Source organism: Ursus maritimus, unplaced genomic scaffold (genome assembly GCF_017311325.1).
Source record: "Ursus maritimus isolate PB19 unplaced genomic scaffold, ASM1731132v1 scaffold_35, whole genome shotgun sequence".
Lineage (NCBI taxonomy): Eukaryota > Metazoa > Chordata > Mammalia > Carnivora > Ursidae > Ursus > Ursus maritimus.
Genome location: NW_024426119.1, coordinates 22,342,706 through 22,367,837, shown reverse-complemented (window position 1 = coordinate 22,367,837; position 25,132 = coordinate 22,342,706). Strand labels below are relative to the sequence as shown.

The window sequence follows — 25,132 nt, the reverse complement described above, 5'->3', positions numbered from 1 at the left end:
TATTCACAATAGCCAAAATGTGGAAACAACTTAAATATCCATTGATGGTTGGAGAAAGAAAATGTGGCATATACATATCATAGAATCTTATCCAACCTTAAAAAAGAAATTTTATAATATGAGACAATATGGATGAGCTTTGAGGGCATTATGCTAAGTGAAGTAGGACAGTCATAGAAAGATAAATATCACATGATTTCACTAATATGAGGTATCTAAATTTATAGAACCAAAGACTGGAATTAGTGGTTGTCAGGGACTAGGGTTGGGGGAAATGGGGAGTTACTAATCAAAGGACATAATGCTTTAGTTAAGCAAGATGAGTAAGTTTTAGAGATCTGTAGTACAATATTGCACCTATGGTCAACAATACTGTATCATATAACAATTTTTTTTTAAAGATTTTATTTATATATTTGACAGAGAGGGCAAGAGAGCATAAGCAGGGGGAGCAACAGAAGCAGGCTCCCCGCTGAGCAGGGAGCCTGATGCAGGGCTCGATCCCAGGACCCTGAGATCAGGACCTGAGCCAAAGGCTGACACTTAACCAACTGAGCCACCCAGGTGTCCTAAAAATTTGTTAAGAGGGTAGATCTCATGTAAGTATTCTTACCACAATAAAATAAGTTTTTTTAAAAAAGAGACCAAGTAAAATGACATACAAGAATAATTCATTCCTGATAACTTTGTGAGACTGTAAACCAAAAGAAGAAGGAAGGAAGGAAGGAAGGAAGGAAGGAAGGAAGGAAGGAAGGAAGGAAGAGAAAGAAAGGGAAGGAAGAATAGGAAGGAAGGAAGGAAAGTATAGGAGGGCTATAACCTAACATCATAGTTATGCACATCTCTTAAAAAAAAAAAAAAAGAAGAAGAAGAAGAAGTCATCTCGGTTCAGGGTCTGTAGTCTGACCTGCGTTCCCCCTGGTTGAGGACAGTCCTCCAGTCCCCTGGTTGTGCAGATGGAGTGCCATCTCTCCAGACTCGGTATTGGCAGGAATCCCTTTTGGTCCCTTTCACTTAGACTTTGGAGAGGTGAGGCATATCTAGGTTTGCTTGTCATTCTGACTTCTGACCCCAAAGAGGAAAAGTCTTGGTTTCCCAGGCCCCAAATTCACCTTTCGTTCAGGTTCCATATTCATCTCTGAGATGCAGGGATGACAGTTCCCCTACTTGGTCTCCAGGAAATCGTTCTGACATCACTGCTCTCCCTGAACCCTCCATAAAATGCTGGACTAGGGACTGGCTTTCTTTCTCTTGCATAGTTTACATATCTAGCAATCAGGGCTTGCCCCGCCTTTGTTTTTAAGTCTTCAAGCCAAGCGCCGCTCTAAGTCCTTTTCCATTTCATCAGTTTGAATCCTTTCCCTGCCCTATTTTTCCACTTCCTGTCCATCATCTTGAGCATTCCTGACTGGCCCAAGATTTGGGTCAAGAAGGTTCCCACTTTCAATGAATGCTGGTGAGGTTTCAACAGTATGATCTTGAGCAAGTCGCTTAACCTTTGTGAGCCCTGCTTTCTCATCTGTGAAATGGTTATAAGACCTGCTCTGCTCACTGCACAAGCTGATTATGGAGCTCAAATGACATGAGAAAGTACTTTGAAAACTGAAGTGCCCTACACATGTAAAGCTTTGTTTTGTCCTTTCAAAAACAGTGGCTCAAGTTTCCTAAGTGGGACTTTGCAGAATTAAGTTACTTCCATGGATCTAGCCATTTCAAAGCTACCGGAAGAGCTTTTCTTCGTGTTTTCATTCTGTTTCTGAAAACAATCACTTTTTTATTTACCGATAGGCCATCACTCTAGGTGAAAAAGAAAGCTTCTCTCCACTGTCTGATATGATTACAATGTAAAGTTCACTAATATTGGAATTGCAGACCTGTCTTAGACACTAATCAGGTGGTTGATATGGTAGATGTGGAGATATGCCCCACCTTCCCTTTCAAGGAAGAACTTGCTGCCCAGCTGCAGGGAGTGAGGTCAGGGTATGCCTCAGCTTTGAGAGCCACCTGGCCCAAGTTCACACCTTTTCTGGGGCAGCCCACATGTGTCCTGTGACTGGGTAAGACTGAGGTGAAAACCAAGCCCTTTCTAGCCTGACAAGGGACACTCCAATGGACAATACTCAATTCAGAGCTCCCCAAAGAGTTGCCTGTGGCTTTGCGAGACTGCACTGAGTTGGACTTTTCCCTCTACCTAATCCTGCTTCCTCTATTTCCTCCACAGATACTGATCTCTTATAAACATCTTGCACCCCAAATTCCACTTCATCTATTCCAGAGAACCCAACCTGTGATGATTGGCTAGGATGCACTGGGAGGGCAGGATGGGTGGGGTGGGGGTACATGTTTATCACAAACAAAGGAAATAAAGCACAGAAAGTATAGACAGAGAATTTGAAATAGCCCTACTGCACAACCTCGGACAGCTCCATGTCTAACAATGTTTGGGTGACTCAGATACTGCACCTATGACAGGTGGAAAGCTGTTGTTACTTCCCCAGCTTAGACCAAAATATCATAGGGGAAGCAATATCTATTCTTATTTCCAGTGCTAGAGATGACTTGACTTGATGCTCTCACCTTGAAATACCAAAGGCCGACTTCTCAAAAAATGCAGATACCTGCTGGGTATCATACAAAAACTCCAGCTAGTATCACAATTAGCCAAACTGTCTAAATGTTAGTCATGAGTCTTTTTTAACTATCTTTAAATGTGCAATGAAAGAGAAAATGGCATTTTCTAGAACTCAATGTCTTCTTATTTCATTTGGAAAGATGGGTTTGAAGGCTGAGATTAAGCCTGGTGGAGGTCAGAGATGGTTTCTGTAGTGACAGAAGCCACTGCAAATCCTAGCAATAAAAGGTAATCTTTGAAAATGAAAATCTGTCCTTCATCAACCCAACTTCCCACCCCAACACACACACAAAACCCCTAACTAACTTCCCATTTCTCCTACACTAAAGACCCCAGTCCTACAAGGTCCCACCCACAGTCTGGCCCCTAACTTCAGTCTCCAGCCTCACTTCATTCCCTTTTCCTCCTTGCTCCCTATGGTCTTCATCTTACAGCCATATTGGTTTTCTTATGGTTCCTCAAATAAACCATGGTGCTTCCTGCCATAGGATCTCACACGTGCTGTCCCCTCTTACTACAACTCTCTCACCCACACTCCCACCTAGTTAACAACTGCTAATCTTCCGATTCTAGCTCAAACACCATCACTTCTTCAGGGAGATCTTCCCTGACCCCACACTCCACATCTAGGGTAGGTTCCTCAGTGATACGAACTCACAGAATAGCACTCCTTTCCTTCAGATCATCTATCTCATTGTCTCATTTAGAATTATACCCTCACACAATTACTTGGATAATTCCATCTCCCCACTTAGACCACGTGCTGCAGGAAGGCAGGAATGGTGTCTGGTTTTGCTCTCCATCCTATTCCTAGTTCCTAGCACAGTTCCTGACAGATAGTAAGCACTTGATTTGTTGAATAAATGGATAAATGAATGAGTGAATGAACAAAGAAAAGAAATTTCTGACTCTTTTTGGTTGGGGAGCTTGAAGTTTCATGGGGCTAAAATGTAGAAATGTTGAGTTAAAAACCCAACATGCTTGGGCGGATAATATACTTTGGTGGCAACTATTACAGAGATTTTCTCCCTAACCCCTGGCAAGGAGGAAGAGTGGGGATGGGGAGGCAGCACCATCAGGAGTCACAGCATACCCGCCAACTTCATCACAGAGGACGACAATACCCAAGATCAGGCCTGAGAGTAAATGAAAATTATTCACTTCACGGTCATGAGGAAATGCTGTGGACTTAAAGTTGGAGTATGTTCTTGACTTGGATATTTTTCTCCAGGGCCCTAAAGTTTACGAGCTGGAATCATTTTTTGAGGACCATTCTATTTAACCTTTGAAAATGAAGCATCTGTCTTTTAATGGAAAAGCTACTTCTCATTGTAAAGATAGCACAGAATGTTCTTCGCTTCTTTGGTCTCCAGAAAAAGAAAGTCAGATATCTCCCTGTGTCCTCACTCTATCTTGAACCCCTGTGTCAACAAAATAGGCCAGATTAATAGCTAACTTTTTTTTTTTAGAATTACTTATTACTAAAAGTACCAGCCCATCCTGAGAAACACTAGGTAGGACAGTCTACACAGATGTATCTACCCCTCAAGGAGTCATGGCAGGCTTAGGAAGTTAGAGATGGAAGGGCCCCAAACAACCAAACTCAAAGCCACTGTGTTCAGAAAAGCGGCCAAGTTTACCATGCGTTGAAAAGTTCTGTTCCTCAAAAAGCATCCGAAAAAGTGTAATTAGCTAATCAATTTATTAATCTAACATTCCTACTTGGCATAAGCCCCTGATGTGTCACAGTGGAGAGAGGTCCCTTTCTTAAGCATATTATAACCCAACAAAAGAAGTAAGATCTAGAAGATCTCGGTCAACAGCCCAAGGCACAGCAAGGGTGTCAGCAAGTTCAGACAGCCCATAGGCAATAGCACTAATGTCCACCCCGAGTGTTTCTATATGCCATGTGCTCTACATGTATTTTCTCATTAAATCTTCACAACCTATGAGATAGATATGATTACACTCTCCTTAGAAAAGCTGAGTAACATATCCAAAGTTGTAAATTTAGAATGCAGTTTTAAGCTTAGTTCTATTTGATTCCAAAGCCCATGCCTCTAGCCTCCGAGTCCCTGGGGCTTGCAGAGTTCAGGAAGAGGGAGAATTGAGTATGGTACAAAAGGCAAGGCTTGATGAGGAATAGGGTTCTGAGCTAGGCCTTAAACAGGCACAACTCTGAGACAGGACAGTGAAGGAGAAGGGTCAATGCCTGGAGCTGTGGTGGAGCAAGGGTGTAGAGAGAAGACAGAGAAGAAAGGGAAAAGAGAACAGAGCAAGGCCAGATGCTTGCATACAGCCATCTTGGGGCCATAACAACTTGCCCCACCCTTCTCCTTTCCAATAAAATATATTCCTACACAGAAAGACTTGGAGAGGGAATGGGAAGAAGTGTTGAGTGGGAGAGGAATCTTGCCTTCCCTTTGCTCTCTTTCTGCCTGTCTGCTCTCTCTGAGTGCAGTATCCCAGGTACTCCAGCCATCCAGCCCAAAGTCAATCCCACAAACCTTTTGAGTCCTACATCCCAAGAAGGGTAGCGTCCTTCACCTGAGGTCATCAGATAAAGCCTGGCTGGTTCCAAATGGAACTGAAACTCCCTTCCTTCTACTAACTATGGGCTCTGAACCAGAGGGGTTGAAGGTGTGTGTGTCAGGCTACAGTTACTCTCCCCACCACCGGACAGGCAGTCTTTCAAGGAAGGTAGCTCCAGTTCGGTGGCACAAGAAGAGTTTCATGCTTAAGCCTTACTACCACTAGGCACACATCATTTTACATAGACATATGTTCACTCTACAGCCTTTTATTCATTCATTTGTTCGTTCACTCATTCAACAGGTAATTACTGAATGGCCATTTCAAGCCAGGGACTGTGCTAGGTGTTGGGAGAGACAAGGTCAAACAATATGTGGCCCCTAACTTCAGCTGCTGTTACTCTGTTATTGCCAGTGGGCACTGATGACATGGTCAGGCAGTAGTAACTACAATGAATGCCAGGATAAAGAGAAACTCAGGAGTTTCCATGGGACTCCAACTGCTCACACTGCAAGCTGCTTGCCTTGTTCATTTCAGTACCTCCAATGCCCATCACTATGCCTGACACACAGCTCATTAAATTTTTAGTGAATTAAATGAAGATCTTACTGAGCCTGATGCCCAGCTGTCTCTCTGTGGCTTCTCTCCATTGGTTTAAGCCTGGCATCTTAAGCCTGGATAAGATAAAGATACATGGCATTCTTCAAATAGATCACGTATGTTAGAGTTCAGAGAAACTGGACAAATTTGTCTTTATCACCTCCATTCCCTCTTAGACATCATGTCCACCATGTTAGTTGAGGTCCTTCATGAACCACTTGGAACTTCATGCTTTCCTAAATCCTAAGTCTTTATCACCTCCATTCCCTCTTAGACATCATGTCCCCATAGTTGAGGTCCTTCATGAACCACTTGGAACTTCATGCTTTCCTAAGTCCTTCTCATCCTGGATGCTCTCCTAGGAATATGCCAGTTGGTCAATGTCCCAATTAAAACTCAGGAATCCAGACTTTGACACAGAACCGTGACAGCTCCAGCTGGCTTGATGGCAAAGGGCCATCTCCTCCTTTGAAATAATGGGCTCTGGAAACAGCAATCTTGGCTTCTAATTGGGGTCTTCCAACACCACCAGGGTCTCCTGTGGGCCCTGGGGCACCAGGGAGGCAGAGCCATTCTGGGGAAAGGTGAGAAACAGGGTGGAGAGGTCCTCTGAAGAGACTGAGAAGTGACTCTGCATTTGGGGGATAGTGATCCTTGAGGTACAGGCATCTGAGCTGACAGGAAAAGGAAGAGGTAACTGGGAGGCATGAGGCAACTGCCCCCTCAAACAAGGCAGGCTAAGTAAGGTCCAGAAAGGGTCTACTAATAGTCCCAGCTCTTCAGCCAAAAAGCACCTCAGAATCAATTCGGAGTGGTCTCGCAACATGCACAAAGCCCTTCAGTTGAGTAGTAGCAGAATGGGGGTAGAACCAGGTCTCCTGATTTCCACCCTTGAGTTTTTTTTTCTCCCCACCCTGCTGCCTCCTAGATATGGGTCTCATGGGAGATCTTGGCCTGTCACATCCTAGAAATTTTCCTTCACAGAGGACTCCTGCTTCTCAGTCAGGACAAGGCTTTTCTGGTTCTGATGGGTGGCCTTTTTAACCCTCCAATGCCAACTGTCTCCTTGTCTCTATCCATTCCCTTCCTCAGAAAGATCTCATGGGGTCTTCAGTGGCCACGTGATGGGCAGCCTGGGTCCCTGCCCAGCAGCAAACCTAGGGTCCTTCATGAACACTAGGGACAGTGGGCACATGTCTTGGCATCTGGGCATGCTGATCCTTTTCTCTGAAGAGGTCAGTGTGGGGGGAGAAGGGAGTGGAATCCAGTGGCTTCTGCCGCCTTAAGAATTCCTGCTCTCCCCCTCAGTCTGCCGCTCACTCTGCAGGCCTGGGCCACAACAGTGCCCACAGGCAGGGCAGTGAGAAAAGGAGGGAGACCTGGGCTTGCCGGTTTTCTTGGCCAGGCACCAGGAGCATGAGCACTGCCCACCCCTTCCCCCCCGCCCCCCCATCTCCACTTGCTCCTCTCCCCCTCTCACCCGCCTGTCCCTCCGGGCTTCTCAGGCGCCACTACTACTGTCCCCAACCCGCCCCGCCAGCCCGGGCAAAGGGCAGCGTGACTCACGGCGCTGCCACCAGCCCACGGCTTGCCCGCGGCGTATAAAGGCTGCCCGGAGGGAGGCGGCGAGCCCTGCCCAGCCCAGCCCGAGGCGCGCAGAGCATGGCCAGGGGCGCGGAGCGAGGCCGCGGGGGCGCCGGCTGGGGGCTGCGGGGAGCGCTGGCGGCGGTGGCGCTGCTGTCGGCGCTCAATGCTGCGGGCACGGTGTTTGCGCTGTGCCAGTGGCGCGGGCTGAGCGCGGCGGTGCGGGCGCTGGAGGCTCAGCGCGGCCAGGAGCAGCGCGAGGACAGCGCCCTGCGCTCCTTCCTGGCTGAGTTGAGTTGCGCTCCGCGCCGGGCGCCCGCGCCACCCCCGGATCCCGCCGGCGCCGCGCGCAACAAGCGCAGCCACGGCGGGGAGCCCGCGCCACACATCCGCGCCGAGAGCCACGACATGCTGATGATGATGACCTACTCCATGGTGCCGGTAGGCGGGGGCTCGGTTCCCCGTGGTGCCTCCGCCAGGGTGGGCGGCGGGCAGCGTGGGGAGAGAGGCCCAGACGCCCTGGGCTCCCCTGGCTAGACGGCGAGGTGCTGAGAGAGGGGCCCTGGGTGTGAGTGCGGCTAGGGAGGTCACATGGGCAAGCACCTCAGTCCTCTGAGGTCCGTTTCCTCCTCCGTTAAATGGGGGAGGGACTGAAAGGGCTGTCTTCCACTCTGACATCTGTGGGTCTGCAAGTAAAATGAGGGGCGCAGGCGGTGTTTTTAAGAGCCTACTTTCCTTCCTAACTTCGGACAAAAGTTTTCACAGTGTGGTGTGAAGGGAGCCACGGAGGCTCCGGGCTCGGCCTGCGCCACTGGTGGGGCCCCCCCTAAGAGCACGGGGGAAAACATTTCTGAGAACGCAGACTTCTTCAGTAAAAGGATTCTTTCCCTGGCTTCAACTAGTGGCCTGGCTTTTAACCTGGTCTAGGACCATCCTCATGAGATTGGCTGAAGGCAAAACAATCAGCCCTAATTTTACCAATCACCTGGAACCTTGGTGCTGAGAAAGGTGCTTTGGGTCTAAAGCGGTTCCAAGTGGGAGAGATCAAAATAGAGAAATTTTCTTAAAATCCACTGTGAAAGCTGAGGTGGGCATGTGGGCTCCAGCGGGTCTATGGAACTCCAGAAATTACCACTGTGCACTCAGGGGGCATGCATCTAGAGAGAGCCCATGGCTTTTCACTAGATTTTCATTAGATTTGGTCTCCCCCAAAAAGGTTTGAGAAACTCTGCTCTTAAAAAAGTAAAAGCCTCAAAACTTTTTTTTCCGGTTTGAAGTTTCTTTGCTTTTGCTGATTTTTAACTCAATAATTAACAATTACATTTAGATCACATTGCAGTTCCCCATTCCGTTTCATTATCCGTTACAACCGCACTGGTCTTATTTCATTTTATAAGTACAAAGATTTTGGTTCTGGCACCCCAACCCAAGTGTGAGCCATACTTCGGAATCCTAGGTATTTGAAGATAAACTCACTTAAAGCTTCTGTATCAGAAAAGCTTTTAAATATCTTATATGAGCTGAAATGCTTTTACAACTGCATCATGGAAGTACTCCATACCACAAATGCATCTTTTGGGAAAGATCAAATTTTCCATTCTTGGCTTTTTTTTGGTTTTTTTGCTTTTCACCTGTGTTATCATTTAAAAATCTGGGCCCAAGCAAAAACATTAAAAAGACCTCTGTAAAATGAAGAAATCTCCTTTCAGGGAATTTACTCTTTCTCTTGGCTCTCTACCATGCATTTTGAGGGTTTTTTAAACCCTTCAAGACGGACGCATGTGAGCATCAACATTTTATATTTTTAATCCTGCTTTTAAGGTAGAAGCTTGCGTATTGGAGCTTGTTCAGTCACTAACCCAAGAGAGCAGAGAGACCCACTTCTGTGTCAGTCTGAAAGCTAGATTCAGCTATCACCACCTGCTCTCTTATAGGTCAGAGAGTAGAAACATCACGTTTGGCAGGCGGAGAAGCATTCACAGATCATCACCGACTCATCCCCCACTTGCAGTGGGTATGCTTTGACCTTAGAGTGCCATTGCGGGAATTTCCATGCAGGTCAGGAGAAAACAGCTTTCCTGTTGGGACTAGTTCTCAAGCAGTAGGCTAAGGGGGTCACCTGGAAGCGCACTGAAATGCAGATTCCACCGTCGCACCCTCACACTTACAGAACGATCATCTCCAGAATTGTCTTCCTGAAGAAGTCAGCTGACCCCCATTCCCCTACCTTCCCAGCCCCTTGGTGAGTTAGATATAGGGGGTTCCAGGTGCCACTTTGAGAAAGCTGCCCTAGATCACTGCTTCTCTACTTTAATATGCATGTGCATACCTTGACAGTCTTGTTCAAATGCAGATTCTGACTCAGAAGTTCTAATTTCCGGCTTGAGATTCTGAATTTTTCGTAAGCAGCCACTGACACCAATATTGCTAATTTGAGGACCACGCTTTGAACAGCATGGTTCAAGAGCAGTGTTTGCACATTGAAATCACATGGGGAGCTTTAAAAATGATACCTAGATCCCACCCCCAGAGATTCTGAGCTGTTAGAGGTGCAGTCTGGCATGCCTGGACCTTGGCATGCCTTCCTCCTGATAGTGAGCTGCATTAAGCATCTCACTCCCACCAGGTCTCTCTTGATTGAGGCCGCTGCTTCAAGCACAGGAACCAATTTTATTGCTGAAAGCCTTTTACTTTATTCCAGCATCATTCATCTTTGCAAATTTTTCTCATTTTTACGCCCTGTTTTTCTCCGAATAGAGAATTATTCACACGAGGAAACAATGTTTCAAAAAGCACTTTCAGGGGCGCCTAGGTGGCGCAGTCAGCTCAGTGTCTGCCTTTGGCTCAGGTCATGACCCCAGGGTCCTGGGGTTGAGCCCCACATCGGGCTCCCTGCTCAGCAGGGAGTCTGCTTCTCCCTCTCCCTGTGCCCCAGCTCGCGTACACTCTTTCTCTCAAATAAATAAATAAATAAAATCTTTAAATAAATAAATAATCCTAAAAAAAGAAAAAGAAAAAGCACTTTCACGGGCACGTCTAGTGGCAAAGTTGCTAAGAGAACTTACACAGTTAACATGCATCAGTTAGTACGCATACAGTTAGAGTTAGTATACACCGTGGAGGTCTGTGTGCACACTTCATATGGTTGAAGTCACACCTTCCCCCACCCGGTTATACAGCACCAGTAGGTTTTGAATGAGGATGAGATCAGAGGTCCCCCCCACTGTGGTTGCATGTCCGTAGAGATCTAGGAACAAAGAAATAAGCTGTAGGCACACCAATGTCAGCATTTCAAACAGTCTTCCAAATGGCTCATTTATCCAAAAGCTGAGCCTCCTCCAGCTAACCGACGCTTCAGAGTTCTGTGCTTTTGGCTGAAAGTGTATCAGCTCAGCATGGTAATTTTGGCTAGCACATTCTGCCCAGAAACGGGTTGTTAAAAGGGCAACATAACTCGTCATTACTTAGAACAGTTAGTTTGGTACAACCAAGCACATTAAATCCTTAAAAGTAAGTAGGTCCTTTGGAGAAAAGTAGTAAGGGCCTTGGGTACCACTGAGCTAGACCAATAATGGGAAACCACCTGCCAGGAACTCCTGCAGGCGAGGGGCCTCCTGTCTAGTTCCCCACCCCACCTCACACCACCCTGTCTCACTTCTCCTCCCATCAGCTGCTCTCTCATCCCATCTTCCAGGTCTTACAGGTATTGATGTTCCGACAGCCTCAGCATCCTGTCCAAAATCTAGGGTCAAGCTCCCAGTAGGAGAAAGGTTTTACTTCTCACAATGTGCATCTTAACCAGCTCTAAATGGGTTGAAGATTTACATTTAAAAAAAAATGAAATCCTTAAATGACTGGAGGAAATATGGGTAAATTCCTTTTTAATATTGGAATGGGGGAAATCTTTCTTTCTAACAACTCAAAAGCCAGAAGGAAAGAGTAAATAAATTTAACTACATTTTAAAAAGCACACACAACAATAAAACATCTGGACGGCAGACAACAACAAACACAAACACACACCTCATAAACATAGGCAAAGACAAAGGACAAACTGGAAAAAAAATATTTGCACCTCATATCATAGATACAGGGCTACTCTTCTGCATATATATAGCACTCCTATAAGTTTACAAGAAAAAAAACAAGAATTTGATAGGAAAATCAACAGAAATAGGAATCCAATAGGAAAATGGAACACAGTTCTCAGAAGAAGAAATACAAACGTCTCCAGGTAAACGTGTGAGAAAAGATGCCTTGGTGTAAAAATGCAAATTACACCTGCCCTGAAATATAATTTGTACCCGTCTGACAAAACTACGAAAGTTTGACCACGCATTCTTCTGGGGAAGCTGAAGGGAAATAGACAGGCTTTTGCATTGCTGTCTGGACCACAAAATGGTACAACTCACGTGGAAGGCAATTTGGCAATGCCTGAAAATATCACAAATACATTTGCCCTGTGACCCAGATACCTCACTTGTGGGAATTTATCCTGCATGACAGACTTTAGCACCTATGAAATGACATATGCACATATTCATTGTAGAATATTTGTAAAAGCAAAAGACTATTCACAGCCCGTGCCCGTCAATACGGAATTAGTTGAATAAACCAACCTGTGCGCTCACTGGGATAGGTAGCTGTAAAATGAGAATGAGGAAATTCTCTATGTCCTGTTATGGGAATAATCCTTAGGATATATTTTAAGTGAAGAAAGTAAGACAGAAAAAATATATATATTGTATTACCGTGTGTAAGGAAGAAGCAGAAAAATAAGTGAAGATATTAACAAAAGTGCTTTACTTAAGGAGGGCGGGGATAAGATGGGAATGAGCCTCTCACTGTACAGCTTTGTGTATTATGTTGACTTTTGAACCATGTGATTGTGTTATTCTAACTGTAAGTGACAAGGCCATAACCACAAGGTTACATGGCTGCTGCCCCTGGACTCCGGGGCGGGGGGGCAGTAGGGCGTGGCAGAGACGGTGCCAGCCTGAAGTGCATGCACTGTCTAAAGGGGGGGCTCTCACCGATTGTTCCTGTAGGAAGGGCAAGAGCTCACTGTGCCTGATATTTTTATTTTATTTTTCAAGAGAAGTAAAAACAATCTGACTTTTCATGTGAAATCTCTTGGCTTTAAAATATTGACCAAAAAATTCCAAAAAAATGTTTTTAACTGGCCGAGTGTGTTGGCCAAATAACACTCACATTGTTAGGGGCCATCTTAGGACTACCAAGCTTAGTTCCCAGCAATCTCATCTTATAATCAGGAGTGGTTTTGAACAGAAATGGCTTTATTTAGCTCCCCCACACCCCCTCCCCCACAAATTTCCCACCCTGGTTCTGCAAGGATACTAGTAACTGTGCCATTGTTATTGTTGGTTGAGTGGAGATGGGTTTCTATGTGTGTTTGGTTTGGTTGGGTTTTGTTTTGTTTTTTGGCTCTTTCTAAAAATCAGCTCCACCTTCAGGGGATGGAGATTCCCGGCACTGTGGCTGTTCAAATCATGTGCTCCAGTTCTAAGGATAGTTCTCAAGGAGGAGATGCAGCTGTGTTGAGCTAATGCATTATTGTAACAGAGCTTTTCGTGATGGCGGTAATGAGGGACGCTTATATGGATCTATACATTATCTTGTTTATAGGGGGAAAATCACGTTACCTATAGTCACAGCTCCTGTTTCCGTCGATGCCATACTTCCTTGAAAGCCCTACATTGGCTGTGTCGGGGTTAACCTCCCTTTCCTACGTCTTGGAGGGAGTCACTTCCAGATGAGTTCAGACCAGGGATCATCAGACTGTGCCCTATGGCCAAGTCAAGTCTGCTGCTCCATTGTGAACAGCCCACAAAGTAAGAATGATTTTTACATTTACAAAGGGTTAGGGGGAAAAATCGAAAGAAGAATATTTCATGATACACAAACATTATGTGAGATTCAAATTTTAGTCACCATAAATAAGGTTTTGTTGGAACACAACTATGCCCGTTTGTTCACATATTGTCTGTGACTACTTTCACATGACAACAGCAGAACTGAGTAGTTGCAACAGAAACCATATGGCCCACAAAGCCTAAAATATTTTCTTTTTGGCTCTTTACAGAAAAAGCTTGCCAACTCCTCAATAGACTGTGGTCCATTGGAGCGGAGGAGATCCTAGAGGTTGTTTCTTTGGAGAACCTAAGCAACTACATCAGGGTTATTCTAGGATTGGGGTAACCCCGGGGGGGATTTTGTTTTGTTTTGGGTTTTTTTTATTAGCTTAATGGTAGAATTTAGTGATTCATAGTTGCACAGAACACTATAACACCCAATGCTCAATACATCATGTGCCCTCCTTAATGCCCATAACCCATTTCGCTCACCCTCCTCCACCTCCCCTCCAGCAACCCTCAGTTTGTCTCCTAGAGTTAAGAGTCTCTGTGGTTTGCCTCCCTCTCTGTTTTTATCTTATTTTATTTTCCTGTCCCTTCCTCTAATGTTCATCTATTTGTTTCTTAAATTCCATATAAGAGTGAAATTATACGGCATTTGCCTTTCTCTGATTGACCTATTTCGCTTAGCATAATACCTTCTAGTTCCATCCAGGTCATTGCAAATGGCGTGACTTCATTTTTTCTGATGGCTGAGTGATATTCCATCGTGTATATATACCACATCTTCTTTATTCATCTGTCGATGGACATCTGGGCTTTTTCCATAATTTGGCTATTGTGGACATTGCTGCTATAAACATTGGGGTTCATGTGCCCCTTTGAATCACTATGTTTGTATCCTTTGGATAAATACCTAGTAGTGCAATTGCTGGGTCGTAAGATGGCTCTATTTTTTTTTTTAATGATTTTTTATTATATTATGTTAGTCACCATACAGTACATCCCCGGTTTCCGATGTAAGGCTCGATGATTCATTAGTTGCGTATAACACCCAGTGCACCATGCAATACGTGCGCTCCTTACTACCCATCACCGGTCTATCCCATTCCCCCACCCCCCTCCCCTCTGAGGCCCTCAGTTTGTTTCTCAGAGTCCATAGTCTCTCATGCTTCATTCCCCCTTCTGATTACCCCCCCTTTCTTTATCCCTTTCTTCCCCTACCGATCTTCCTAGTTCTTATGTTCCATAGATGAGAGAAATCATATGATAGTTGTCTTTCTCTTCTTGACTTATTTCACTTAGCATTATCTCCTCCAGTGCCATCCATGTTGCAGGAAATATTGAGAACTCGTTCTTTCTGATAGCTGAGTAATATTCCATTGTATATATGGACCACAACTTCTTAATCCAGTCATCTGTTGAAGGGCATCTCGGCTCCTTCCACAATTTAACTATTGTGGACATTGCTGCTATGAACATTGGGGTGCATATGGCCCTTCTCTTCACTATGTCTGTATCTTTGGGGTAAACACCCAGTAGCGCAATGGCTGGATCATAGGGTAGCTCAATTTTTAACTTTTTGAGGAGCCTCCATTCTGTTTTCCAGAGTGGCTGTACCAGTTTGCATTCCCACCAACAGTGTAAGAGGATTCCCCTTTCTCTGCATCCTTGCCAACATCTGTTGTTTCCTGAATTGTTAATTTTAGCCATTCTAATAGGGTTTAAGACCTCCCCCGAGGAGACAGAATCTAGGATGGAGCTGACCCAAAGTGTGGTTCCACCCTGGAGGAGGGCTGCAGGGTCAAGTTGGCCCTCAGGCCTTTTGCTCCTTCTAGGCCAGCTCCACAAGTCAAGAGCAGTCATGTTAGGACAGCTTTTAACCACTGTTAATCTTATATCTAAGCCTTTTTCAAACCCCATTGTTCTCTTCAATTGGAAGGACCATTAGGTCCTACAGAATGGTCCCTAATGAGATATCAGAGGCCTGATACAGAAGAACAAGAAAAGACAGGCCTGCCAAAGGCACAAACCCACATGCAGTGCCTGCGTATGTTTCCCTGGCCTTCCTTATAGCAGCAGGTGCACATGGGCACTTGGGATGTCACACCTGACGCTGTGTTGGTTTGCATGTCAGAAGCCACTTCTGAGTGTCTATTAAGGGTGGAGGAGAACTTGAAGCTACAGGCCTGCTAAGATTATGTCCGATGTTGGTACTGTGAACACACCCATAAACTTAACTCGTGATGGCACATTGAGGAAGTCAGGTGAGAGCCAGCTCCGTAGTTACATCCTTCAGACACTTTATCAAAACACATTTTGCATCCATGCAAATAAAATATTCAGTGTAGATATAAGCTGTCATGATTCTCTAAGGACATATGTAAAAAACAAGTGGGCCAGGACTGAGCATGTGGACCCATGAGAACAGGGCAGTTGTGTTGACCACATGAATGGCATTAAGCCATTTGGACCTGCTCCTAGATCCTGGCACTATTAAAAAGCCCTTAGTCTCTTTCTCGCCAAAGCATTAGAGGTGAGGGAAGCAGGAATAAGCCTGCTAAACTTCTACTGCCTGCGCAGGATGGACCTTCTGGGGCCTAGTCAATTGTCCACTCTCTCTGTTTCCTGCCTTTCCTTCAACCGATACTGCCTGTAGTCCAGAGATAAAAAGAATTTTGTCCCTTTGGAACTCAAAGCCACATGCCCCCTGGAATAGTGCCACTCCACTCTGGGGAGAGAGCAGAACCCCCCGAACAGCCTGTCATTTAGTGGCCCTGCCCACTAGACCACAGGCTGAGAGATCTTTGGGCAGAAGCCCTCTTCTGGGTGAGTTCCAGAATGACTTCTCATATCATGAGTCTTCCAATGCCAAGAGGTTGTTCATCATCTCCAGTGCCCTTGTCCCAGGGTCCTCTCTATGGCTGGCCCAGTCTCACCTCCATACGGTACTCCTGCCACCTTCAGCCATTGTGTGGCAGCCCTAATTTGAGCAACCTGGGATTCCTTCTTCACTCGTAGGTTCCCAGCCAAATTCTCTCTCTCTGTTGCTTCCCTGAGTGTGTTGTGGTGGCGAGCAGTGTGAACCAGGGAATCAGATGGATTCACATCCTGAGCCCACAGCCTTGTAGCTGGGCGACCTTGGACAAATCTTCGGACTTCTCCAAACTTCAGTTTCCTCATCTGTAAGGTTGAGATACTATCAAGCACCTCATAGTGCCCTTAGGAGGTTTAAGGGAAATGATGTAGGTCAAATATAGCACCTGGTGTAGTCAGGTTCCCAGGAGCTACTTGTTGTTGCTGTTATGAAGATTTTTCACTATTACTTTATCGTTAGCCCTTCTTGCCCCATTATCTCAGCATCTTGTTTCGGGGTTTATGCTTTATCACCAATTCTTTCACAATGCCAAGTTGTCTGTTCACATGTGCTTTATCAGCTGTTGCTTTGGGATAATATTTGGCCTCTTGACACCAGCTTGACATCACACCAGCCTAAATCACCTTGTCATGAAAGCAAAATAGAGTTAGCCTGGACGCGGTGACAGGGCTTCTGGAGCTGGTCAGGATTTCCTGGGCCCCTGCCCCTTCTACATGGCCACCAATGACGAGGTTCGACACTCACTAAGAGGGAGTCATCTTGACCCCCTTTCTGACAGGCTCAGCTGTTGTTAACTCCTACTGGTTACTGCTGGTGGCAGTCCTAAAAAATGTTTTGGATGCTTTCATTTGGAAAATCGACAAAATGTGAGCAGAAGGTAGAGCAAAAACAACTTCTAAGAAAGAAGAACAATTTACTTCTTAGGGGTCTCATGTTTTCGAGAATAGGATTACCTATGTGGGAACTATCAGAACAGGCTTCAGATCTGACCAAACACACTTATCTGAGGAAAAAAGAAAAAGATACTTTTTTTTCTCTACATTCCTCAAACTCACCCTCCCCTGCCTGCTCCCGTAAAAGAAATCCTTGGCCAAATCTAGTTGACATTCAAGCTTAATTTACATGCATTTTATCTACAGACTAAAGGTCATGTTGTGTGAAATAAACTGAAGCTTTTCGGTTGTGATTCTGCTACAAAGAGAGCATTTTTCAGCCCATCAGTTGCTTTTATGTAGCTCTTTGGGTTTTAACAGCTCTATATTTTAAGTAGATATAATTTACTTCCAGTTTAACTAAAGTTCAAGGCACAATTTTCTTTACTGAAAGGTAGAGTTAAAACAACAAGGCCAACTAAAGGTCATTCAAAATGCAATTTGTGGAGTTTGTTCTGAACGCAAAAGGTAGAACAACCTTTCAACTGCCATTCAGAAAGTTTCCTGTGCTCGCCGAAGTGCTGGAAACTTTGGAGACCCTGCCTGGGCTGTACGTAAAGACTGTAAAGTACGTGGGGGGAAAATGTGGATAACTATACCCAAGCTAAAATGATGAACTGACAACTGCAAAATAATTCCCCAGTTTTTCAGTAACTTAATGGATGACTATTGGAGTCTGGATTCATTTTCACTCAGAGGTGAAAAATGCCCTCTCCCTCTAGGCAACCCTTGAGGACCTTGGAATCAATCTTTCTGAACAGGGAGACTTTAGAGGAAAATCCTTTATAGTGAGATGTGTGATGAACATTGGAGCAGTTAAGAAGGGAGAAAATCAATTCTCACTAAAGTTATGAAGGAAGGTTTCATGGAAGAGACAGAACTTGAAGTGAGCAATGTAGGGTTGGTAAGATTTGGGAAGGCAAGGAGGGTGAATCATTCCAAGGGCAGATGATAACTTACGCCAAGCTCGAGGGACTGAAATGACAATGGTCTCAAGCTGGAAGAGCGAGGAAGGAGATCTTCCTGCGCTGGGGAGTTTGGGCTAGGAGGAGGGGAATTCCTTAAATTTACACTCTTGAGAAGTTGAGAATGAATCTGATAGCAACTGGGAGCGTTGTAGATCTTTCATCAGGAAGGAGTCATGAAGAAAGTGGTTTTATAGGACTGGTCTGGTGGGGTCGTGCAGGACAGGCAGGGGAGAGATCAGAGGCAAGAAGAAAGATAGGAAGTAATTGCCTTAGTCCGGGCAAGAAAGGATTCACGTCTGGCTAAGGTGGTGGCATCAGAAATGGCGAAGAAAATCTTTATCCTACAAATGCCAAGACAGAGAATGAATTGAACTGGTAACTAATTGGATATAAGAAAGAATAAGGAACCATCTGGTCCAGATCCATCCAACATTGAGATGCGCAAAATTGAGGAAACACTGAAGCAGGTTAATTTAGAAGTGAGGATGCCAAGGGGCATCTGGGTGACTCATTCGGTTAAGTGTCCGACTCTTGATTTTGGCTCAGGTCGTGGTCTCAGGTTTGTGAGATCGAGCCCTGCATTGGGCTTCATGCTGGGCGTGGAGCCTGCTTGAGATTCTCTCTCACCCCCTCCCTCTGCCCCACCCCACCCTCTAAAAAATAATTTAAAAAAAATTTTTTAAGTGAGGATGTTGAATTTGTTTTGAGACTGAATATGAAACGAAAAGAGAGAAAAAAGGGGGGGAAGGATAACTGAAGAAAGAAAGCATTCAGGGAAAGGAGAACATCCTGCTTCCAAGAACTCTGTCTTTGCTTTGAGAGAGAGGTCTTTACAAGTCTAAAAAGTGAAAGGCCTTTACAATGAGTACTAGAATCATACTATGTGTTTACTCCTGGCTCCCTTTTAGGTGTGTGACCTTTGACAGGTCAAGCTCTCTGTGCTTCGTTGTCTCATCCTTAAGAAGGCAATGATAGCCGTGTCTATCCTAGGTGTTACCACAAGGATTCAATTCAGTAATCCATGTAAAGCCCTTGGCATGGTGCCTACAACTCAGTATGTGTTAGCTTATTATTACTGATAATTTAATATTTCTCCAATGCTTGCTTTCTGTGCTTCAGGGAATTTTGAAACCTTAATAAAAACAATGCAGATTGAATGAACAGAATTTGCCAGAGAAAGGGCAGATCGTAGGATGACTCTAAAGTTTGGAATCTCAGGTGATGGGGGAAACACACAGACCTCTAGAAAGAATGGTGTTTCTTAGTTATTTTTCTGGTTATCAGGTCCAAAAGGAAAAAATATATGTATTTTTTAGATATTTAGGGAATTTAATTATGTTAAGCATACTTTACAAACATCTTTATTCATGTCCAATGTGAACTCATGCATTCATTCTTTCATTGACCAACATTTTTTAAACCCCATAGGAACAGCGTGTTTGTCAGACCAGTGGTCCCATCCAGCCAGTGTTCTGTGGCTAACAGCATCACTAATTATTTTGTGGGTGAGCATTTCACCCCTACGGACCTCCTCCAAACGTTCTCTGGAGTAACCGCCTATAGCTATTCTCTGATACAAGGAGGAAGGAGGAGGGGTCTGAGTAAGGAGTAGGTTGATAAAACATCTTCACAAATGCTTTTGCTATGTACAAAGAATGCCACAGGGCAGAGTTTGGGGATAATGGCTTAATTCTTTGTCCATTCCCCCAGCACTGACGAGTTACTTGTTATGGTTTATATATATTTTTCTGACTATAAGGTAAGGATAAGAATGCTTAGATAAAAATCAGAAATTATCTGAAGATGCTTGTTGAAGGGAACAATGTGAGCACAAAATATTGTTACTAATGGTTGGTGAAAGATTATTCCAGCAACACTCATGCTTCAGAAAACTCCATTAGAGGCCAGGAGAGGACAAGTGATTCTCAGCTCACTTCAAAACACTCATCTTTTCCTTCCCTCACTCCTTCTGTACTTATCTGTCTATATCACACAAACTAAAACTCTGTGTACAGTTTTGGTCTCCAATTTGTCACCTTTAGTCACCTTGTCTCTTTAAATACATCTCACCGTTCTTCGCCATGCTTCTAGCGAGGTAGCTGATGAATACCTCTTCACTGATGAATTCTTCCACAACTCAACAAATGCAAATCTAAAGTCAGGTATCTGTCAGTCTCTGACTCTGGTTTCTTGCCCTGCTAAGAGTTTCGAAGGTAGGTCCCGGAGCATTTATTGAATTCCTTCCTCAGAATTCATGCTACTCACCAAAAAGAAGATGGTGTCAGGTATTGGTAAGACTTAGGGGCCTACTCTACCTGTCAGAGGTTCATTCATTCAATATGTGGTTATGGAGCACCTAGTATGTCCCAGGCACTATTGTGGGTGCATGAGAAACAGTCTGAAGAAAGCATACAAATCCCTGTCCTCTTGGACTTTATGTTCTGGAAGGGAAGGGCAGGCAAAAACCAAAGTACATAATTACCTACAGTATTAGAAGGTGATAAGTGCTGTAGAAAATGATAAAGCAGGGGTAAGAATTAGAGAGTGGGAACGATGAAGATGGAATTATAAGTCATGTGGGTGGGGAAGGCCCCACCAAGAACGTGACATTTGTGCGAAAACTCATAGGAGGAAGAAGCGAGCCATGTGGATATCTGGGGAAGGGCCATGCAGGCAGAGCAGCAAATGCAAAGTCCCTGAGGTGGAGACTGGAGCAGAGTGAGTGGGACGGAGAAGTAGGTCAGAAAGGGGGTCAGAGAGAAAAGTGGGGGGACTGGAGAACAGTTCGCACATTGCTTTGCGGGCTGTTGTAAGGACACTGACCTTTAGGGGGAGTCTTTGCAGGATTTTAGGCAGAGGAGTGGATTGGTGTGTCCTGTCTTTTCAAGGAAATCACTGTGCTTAGACTAGACTCTCTACGGGAGCAGGGTGGGCAGTGGAAGCAGGGAGGCTTTCGATATAGTATTGTGATAATCCAGGTGAAAGAAGAGAGTGCCTTAGACCAGGGTGCTGGCAGCAGCTATGATAAGAAGTGGATATGTCTGATGGTCCAACTGATACAATTTGCTGACAGCCTGATTACAGGTGTGAGGGGAAGAAGTGATGTTAAATGACTTCAAGGTTAGTGGCCAAGCAATGGAAGATAGAATCGCCATTAACTGAGGTGGCCGAACTATAGATGTTTGAGGGGAGTATCAGGAATTCAGTGTCAGGTATGTTAACCCTGAGATTTCCTTTGGATGGTCACGTGAAGAGGTCAAAGAGGGAGCTGCATACGAGTCTGGGAAGGGGTCCCAGTTGGAAGTGTCCCCAGGATATAGTAGAAATTCTGAACAGGAGGATATTCATTACCTGGACCCTGGGGTGCTCTAACCAAGAATCCCTCCACTCCATATTAAACTCAGACTGCTTTAAAAAAATCTTTTATAAGCAACCAATTTAAACCAATTAACTGTGTTGTGAGCCTTTTGTGCCCAGAGATATTCTCTTACCTTTATAAGCACAGCGCCTGGCTTATCAAATGTTTGCTGATGAATAAATAGGTACTTCTAAATCAGTCAGAAATATCTTAGAAGTTTAACGGAATCCTTTAAGCAAATAAGTAATATGTAGGTTAATATAACAAATGCTAAGTGCCTATCCTGGGCGGTGAGGGTGCACACTGTGGATGATGAGGAAGAACAAGACAGGAGCCCCCAACATATTTATTGGCTAATGGAAAGGAAAAGGCAAACCCTCAAACAGTCATGACACAGAGCAAAGGATAATAGGATCCTCAGAGAAGTAAGACTAAAATCCAGTGGGCGGTCAGGAAAGGCTTCAAGAAGGAGGCGGCATTTGGGCCAAGCCTGGAAGGATGGGCAGGACTTCACAAGGCAAGTGCTGGGCGGGAGCAAGAAGGCATTTGAACAGCAGGTGGTTTGTTTAGCTCCAGCATGATACGGGTCAGCATAAAAACGTCAGAAGTCTTTGCCTTCATCGTTAACAATTATTTTGATTTTCCTTTCAATACTTTAAAGATGTTATCCCACTATCTTCTGACTTGCTTTGTTTCCAACAAGAAGACTGTTGTTATCCCTGTCTTTATTCCTATGTATGGATTGTGTCTTTTTTTCTCTGGCGACCCCAAAGATTTTCCTTTTAATACATGTTTAAGCAGTTTTATTATGATAAGCCTTAGTATCATTTTCTTCATGGTTCCTGTGCTTGGGTTTTGTTGAACTTGCTGGAGATATAGATTTATAGTTTTCTTGAAATCTTGGAAAGTTTTCTGCTATTATTTTTTCAAATATTTTTCTCCCCCCCTCCCACCCTGCCAGCCAGGGACTCTAATTACACACGTAGAGTTGTCCCACGGCTCATTGGTGATCCGTTCACTTTGTGTCATTTTAGCTAGCTGATATTGCTGTGTCTTCACTAATCTTTCTTCTTCAATGTCTAATCTGATTTTAGTCCCATTCAGTGCATTTTTCATCCAGACATCGTAATTTTCATTGCCAGAAGTTTGAATTAGGTGTTTTTTATATTTTTTTATGTTTCTATTTAACATGTTCAGTCTTGCTTTTAGCTTCTTGAACATTTGGAATACAGTTAAAATAACTGTCTTATTGTCTTTGTTTAATAATTCCTTCACTGATACCATTTCTCAGTGAGTTTCAATTGATTGCTTCCCGCCCCCCATTATGGGTTCTGTTTTCCTGCTTCTTTTCAGGTCTGGTAATTTGTTATTGGATGCTAGACATTGTGAGTTTTACCTTGTTTTGGGTGCTTATAGCTCAATTAGACATTCTTCTTTTTTTTTTTTTTTAAGTCGGCTCCACACCCAGCATGGAGCCCAACACAGGGCTTGAGCTCACGACCCTGAGATCAAGACTTGGATGTTTAGCCCACTGAGCCACCCAGGTGCCCCAATTAGGCACCTTTTAATAATACCAAGGGGAAGAAAACATATGGCCTTGGGTAATTTCCACATGGCTGACAGGTCACTGAGGCTTAGAGAAGTTAAGCTGCTTGACATCACAGGCCAGTGAGTGAAAGAACTGGAATTCAGATCAGATGGAGCTGGATCTGACTCCAAAGCCCGTGTTCTTTGTACCACACCTTTTGGCCTTGGGTATTTCCTCTCTTTTAATTTTTTTTTCTAGAGTTTTTTTGTTTCAAGGGGGGTTAAAATTTTTCATTTCACGTAGTCAAATCTATAAAGCCTTTCATTTATGGGTTCTCCTTTTGCTTTTACGCTTAGGATGTTCTTCCCCATCTCAAGATCTTGAGATCAAATCATCACCGCTATTTTCTCATAGTTACATATAATTTTGTTTGGAAGCTATTCCATTACATTTGCATGTGCTTATACTCTACAGAAATAAAAAGAAATTGTTCTTTTCCTTTTAAGAAACAATTGGTCAGAATTAATCAATAGATGGCTGGATTTGAAAATAGACGATTCACTCCAAGACAACTTCTTAAAGTATGGGCAAGGATTTGAGCTTAAAAACTTGATTTAAGCTGCTTTTTTTTTTTTTTTTTTTATGATGGGGGCTGTGGGGAGAACTGTTTCAGGATAGGCCCAATGTCACATCATCTCTGTGTTTGCATCTGTCTCCTATCTGGTGGTAGAAGAATGATGTGAGCATAGGAGATACTGGGAGGATGTGTTCTGAGCCTTCTCCGAGAGTGGCCCAGGTTTCTGGTTCTGGAGTTGGGTCAGCCCATTGGTGTGAGCAGTGCTCCTTGCTGCCAATGACTCTCACCCAGCCTATCAACAGATGGAAAAGCAAAAGGTCTGGCCATTCCTGAGGGGCAGTTACTTGGACTGCACACAGGATAAGACTGAGAACCCGGGACTTGTTGGTCCTGAGGGGTGCCTGGTAGGAGAAGGGAAAGGCTTAAGAAGGGAGTCGTAATGACCAATGGCAATTTCTGTTCAATGGCTTAGGGAGCTTATTGTTTTGTCTGGCTGTTTTTATAAATCTTACTCTGTTTTACATTTTCAAGCTAGCAACTAGACTTTAGTCTAATATTTTTTTAAATAGCATGAATTAATGATGTTTCAAAAAGTAGAACCACTTCATTTATGTTCAAATCATGAAACAATATCTTTATATAACACCAGTACAAACATATAAAGTTGTTTTTATGAGGACTACGTTACTCCTCCCAACTGCTGCTTGGAGTAAGTATTGTCATGAGTCCGATTTTGTCAAGGGTCTGGAGCACTTGTACAAGGTCTTGCTCAGTCAACAAGACACAAGAAATATCTGCCACCACTGTTGGACCTGAGGTCAGAGCCCAAAGACGTCCTCGAAGCACACCCTGGGGAGGAAATGCTCCTTCAGGAACTTGCACTGCACATTTTCAGATGTTCCCAGTGTTAATAAATGTCCCCGGGCCCTGATTCCAGCTGAAAGCAATTTTGTCAGAGACATTGGGTGAGGATGTTTGCTGGAACCACCTCTTCCAACTGGGATTGATGAGTCCTGAGCCCAACCCAAGCCGCTTCAGCTTCTATGACTTTGCATGCAAGAGGGCTGGCTGAGGCTTGTGGGTGGACTCTAAACCAGCACCCCGTAATCAGTTGTTCAGCATTTTGTTAGCGTCTGGGCAGTGACTGAGCCAGGGTGAGAAGGAGGATAGCAGGAGGCTGTACTGTCTCCAGCAATTCAGTTCAGCTCTGCAGACGCTACTCTGCAAAGGAAATGCCTCAGGGAGAAGTAGTCCAACCTCTGCTTGGAGGGCAGACGAGCCTCTACCCCCATCCTAATCCACTTAGTAAAGCAAGAGTAGCTGGTAAATAGCAGCATGGCATTGGATTTTCACTAATGTTTGACACTCCCCTACATGTCAGCACCCCAGTCTCTGCCTAGCTGCCCCAGCCTTAACCAGCTGGGTGCAGAGCTCATTCAGGTGCCTCTGCTCAAGAGAGCATGAAAGGTTTGGGTTATTTCCCTGCATACCAGGGGAATATCAATTGTTTCTGGTTTTGCAGTCATGTTCATGTGGGCAGGAAGGGGACAGCCCTGTCTCCGGAACCCTGATAGGATAATCCTGGAGGCTCCAAGCTCCTGTTTTCTAGGCATTAGCGGCATGTCTGCCAAAATAAAGTTATCTTAAACAAGCAGGCACAAAGAGAGATA

General features: G+C 44.5%; 1 protein-coding gene across 1 annotated transcript in view; it reads left to right on the top strand.

Moving 5' to 3' along the window:
- The first annotated feature begins 7,426 nt into the window (after positions 1-7,426).
- GLDN (gliomedin) overlaps positions 7,427-25,132 on the top strand; it is a 60,101-nt gene continuing 42,395 nt past the window's right edge. The window contains exon 1 of the mRNA XM_008706059.2: positions 7,427-7,789. Within this exon, the coding sequence (XP_008704281.2) occupies positions 7,427-7,789 (363 nt within the window). The remainder of the gene's footprint in view (positions 7,790-25,132) is intronic.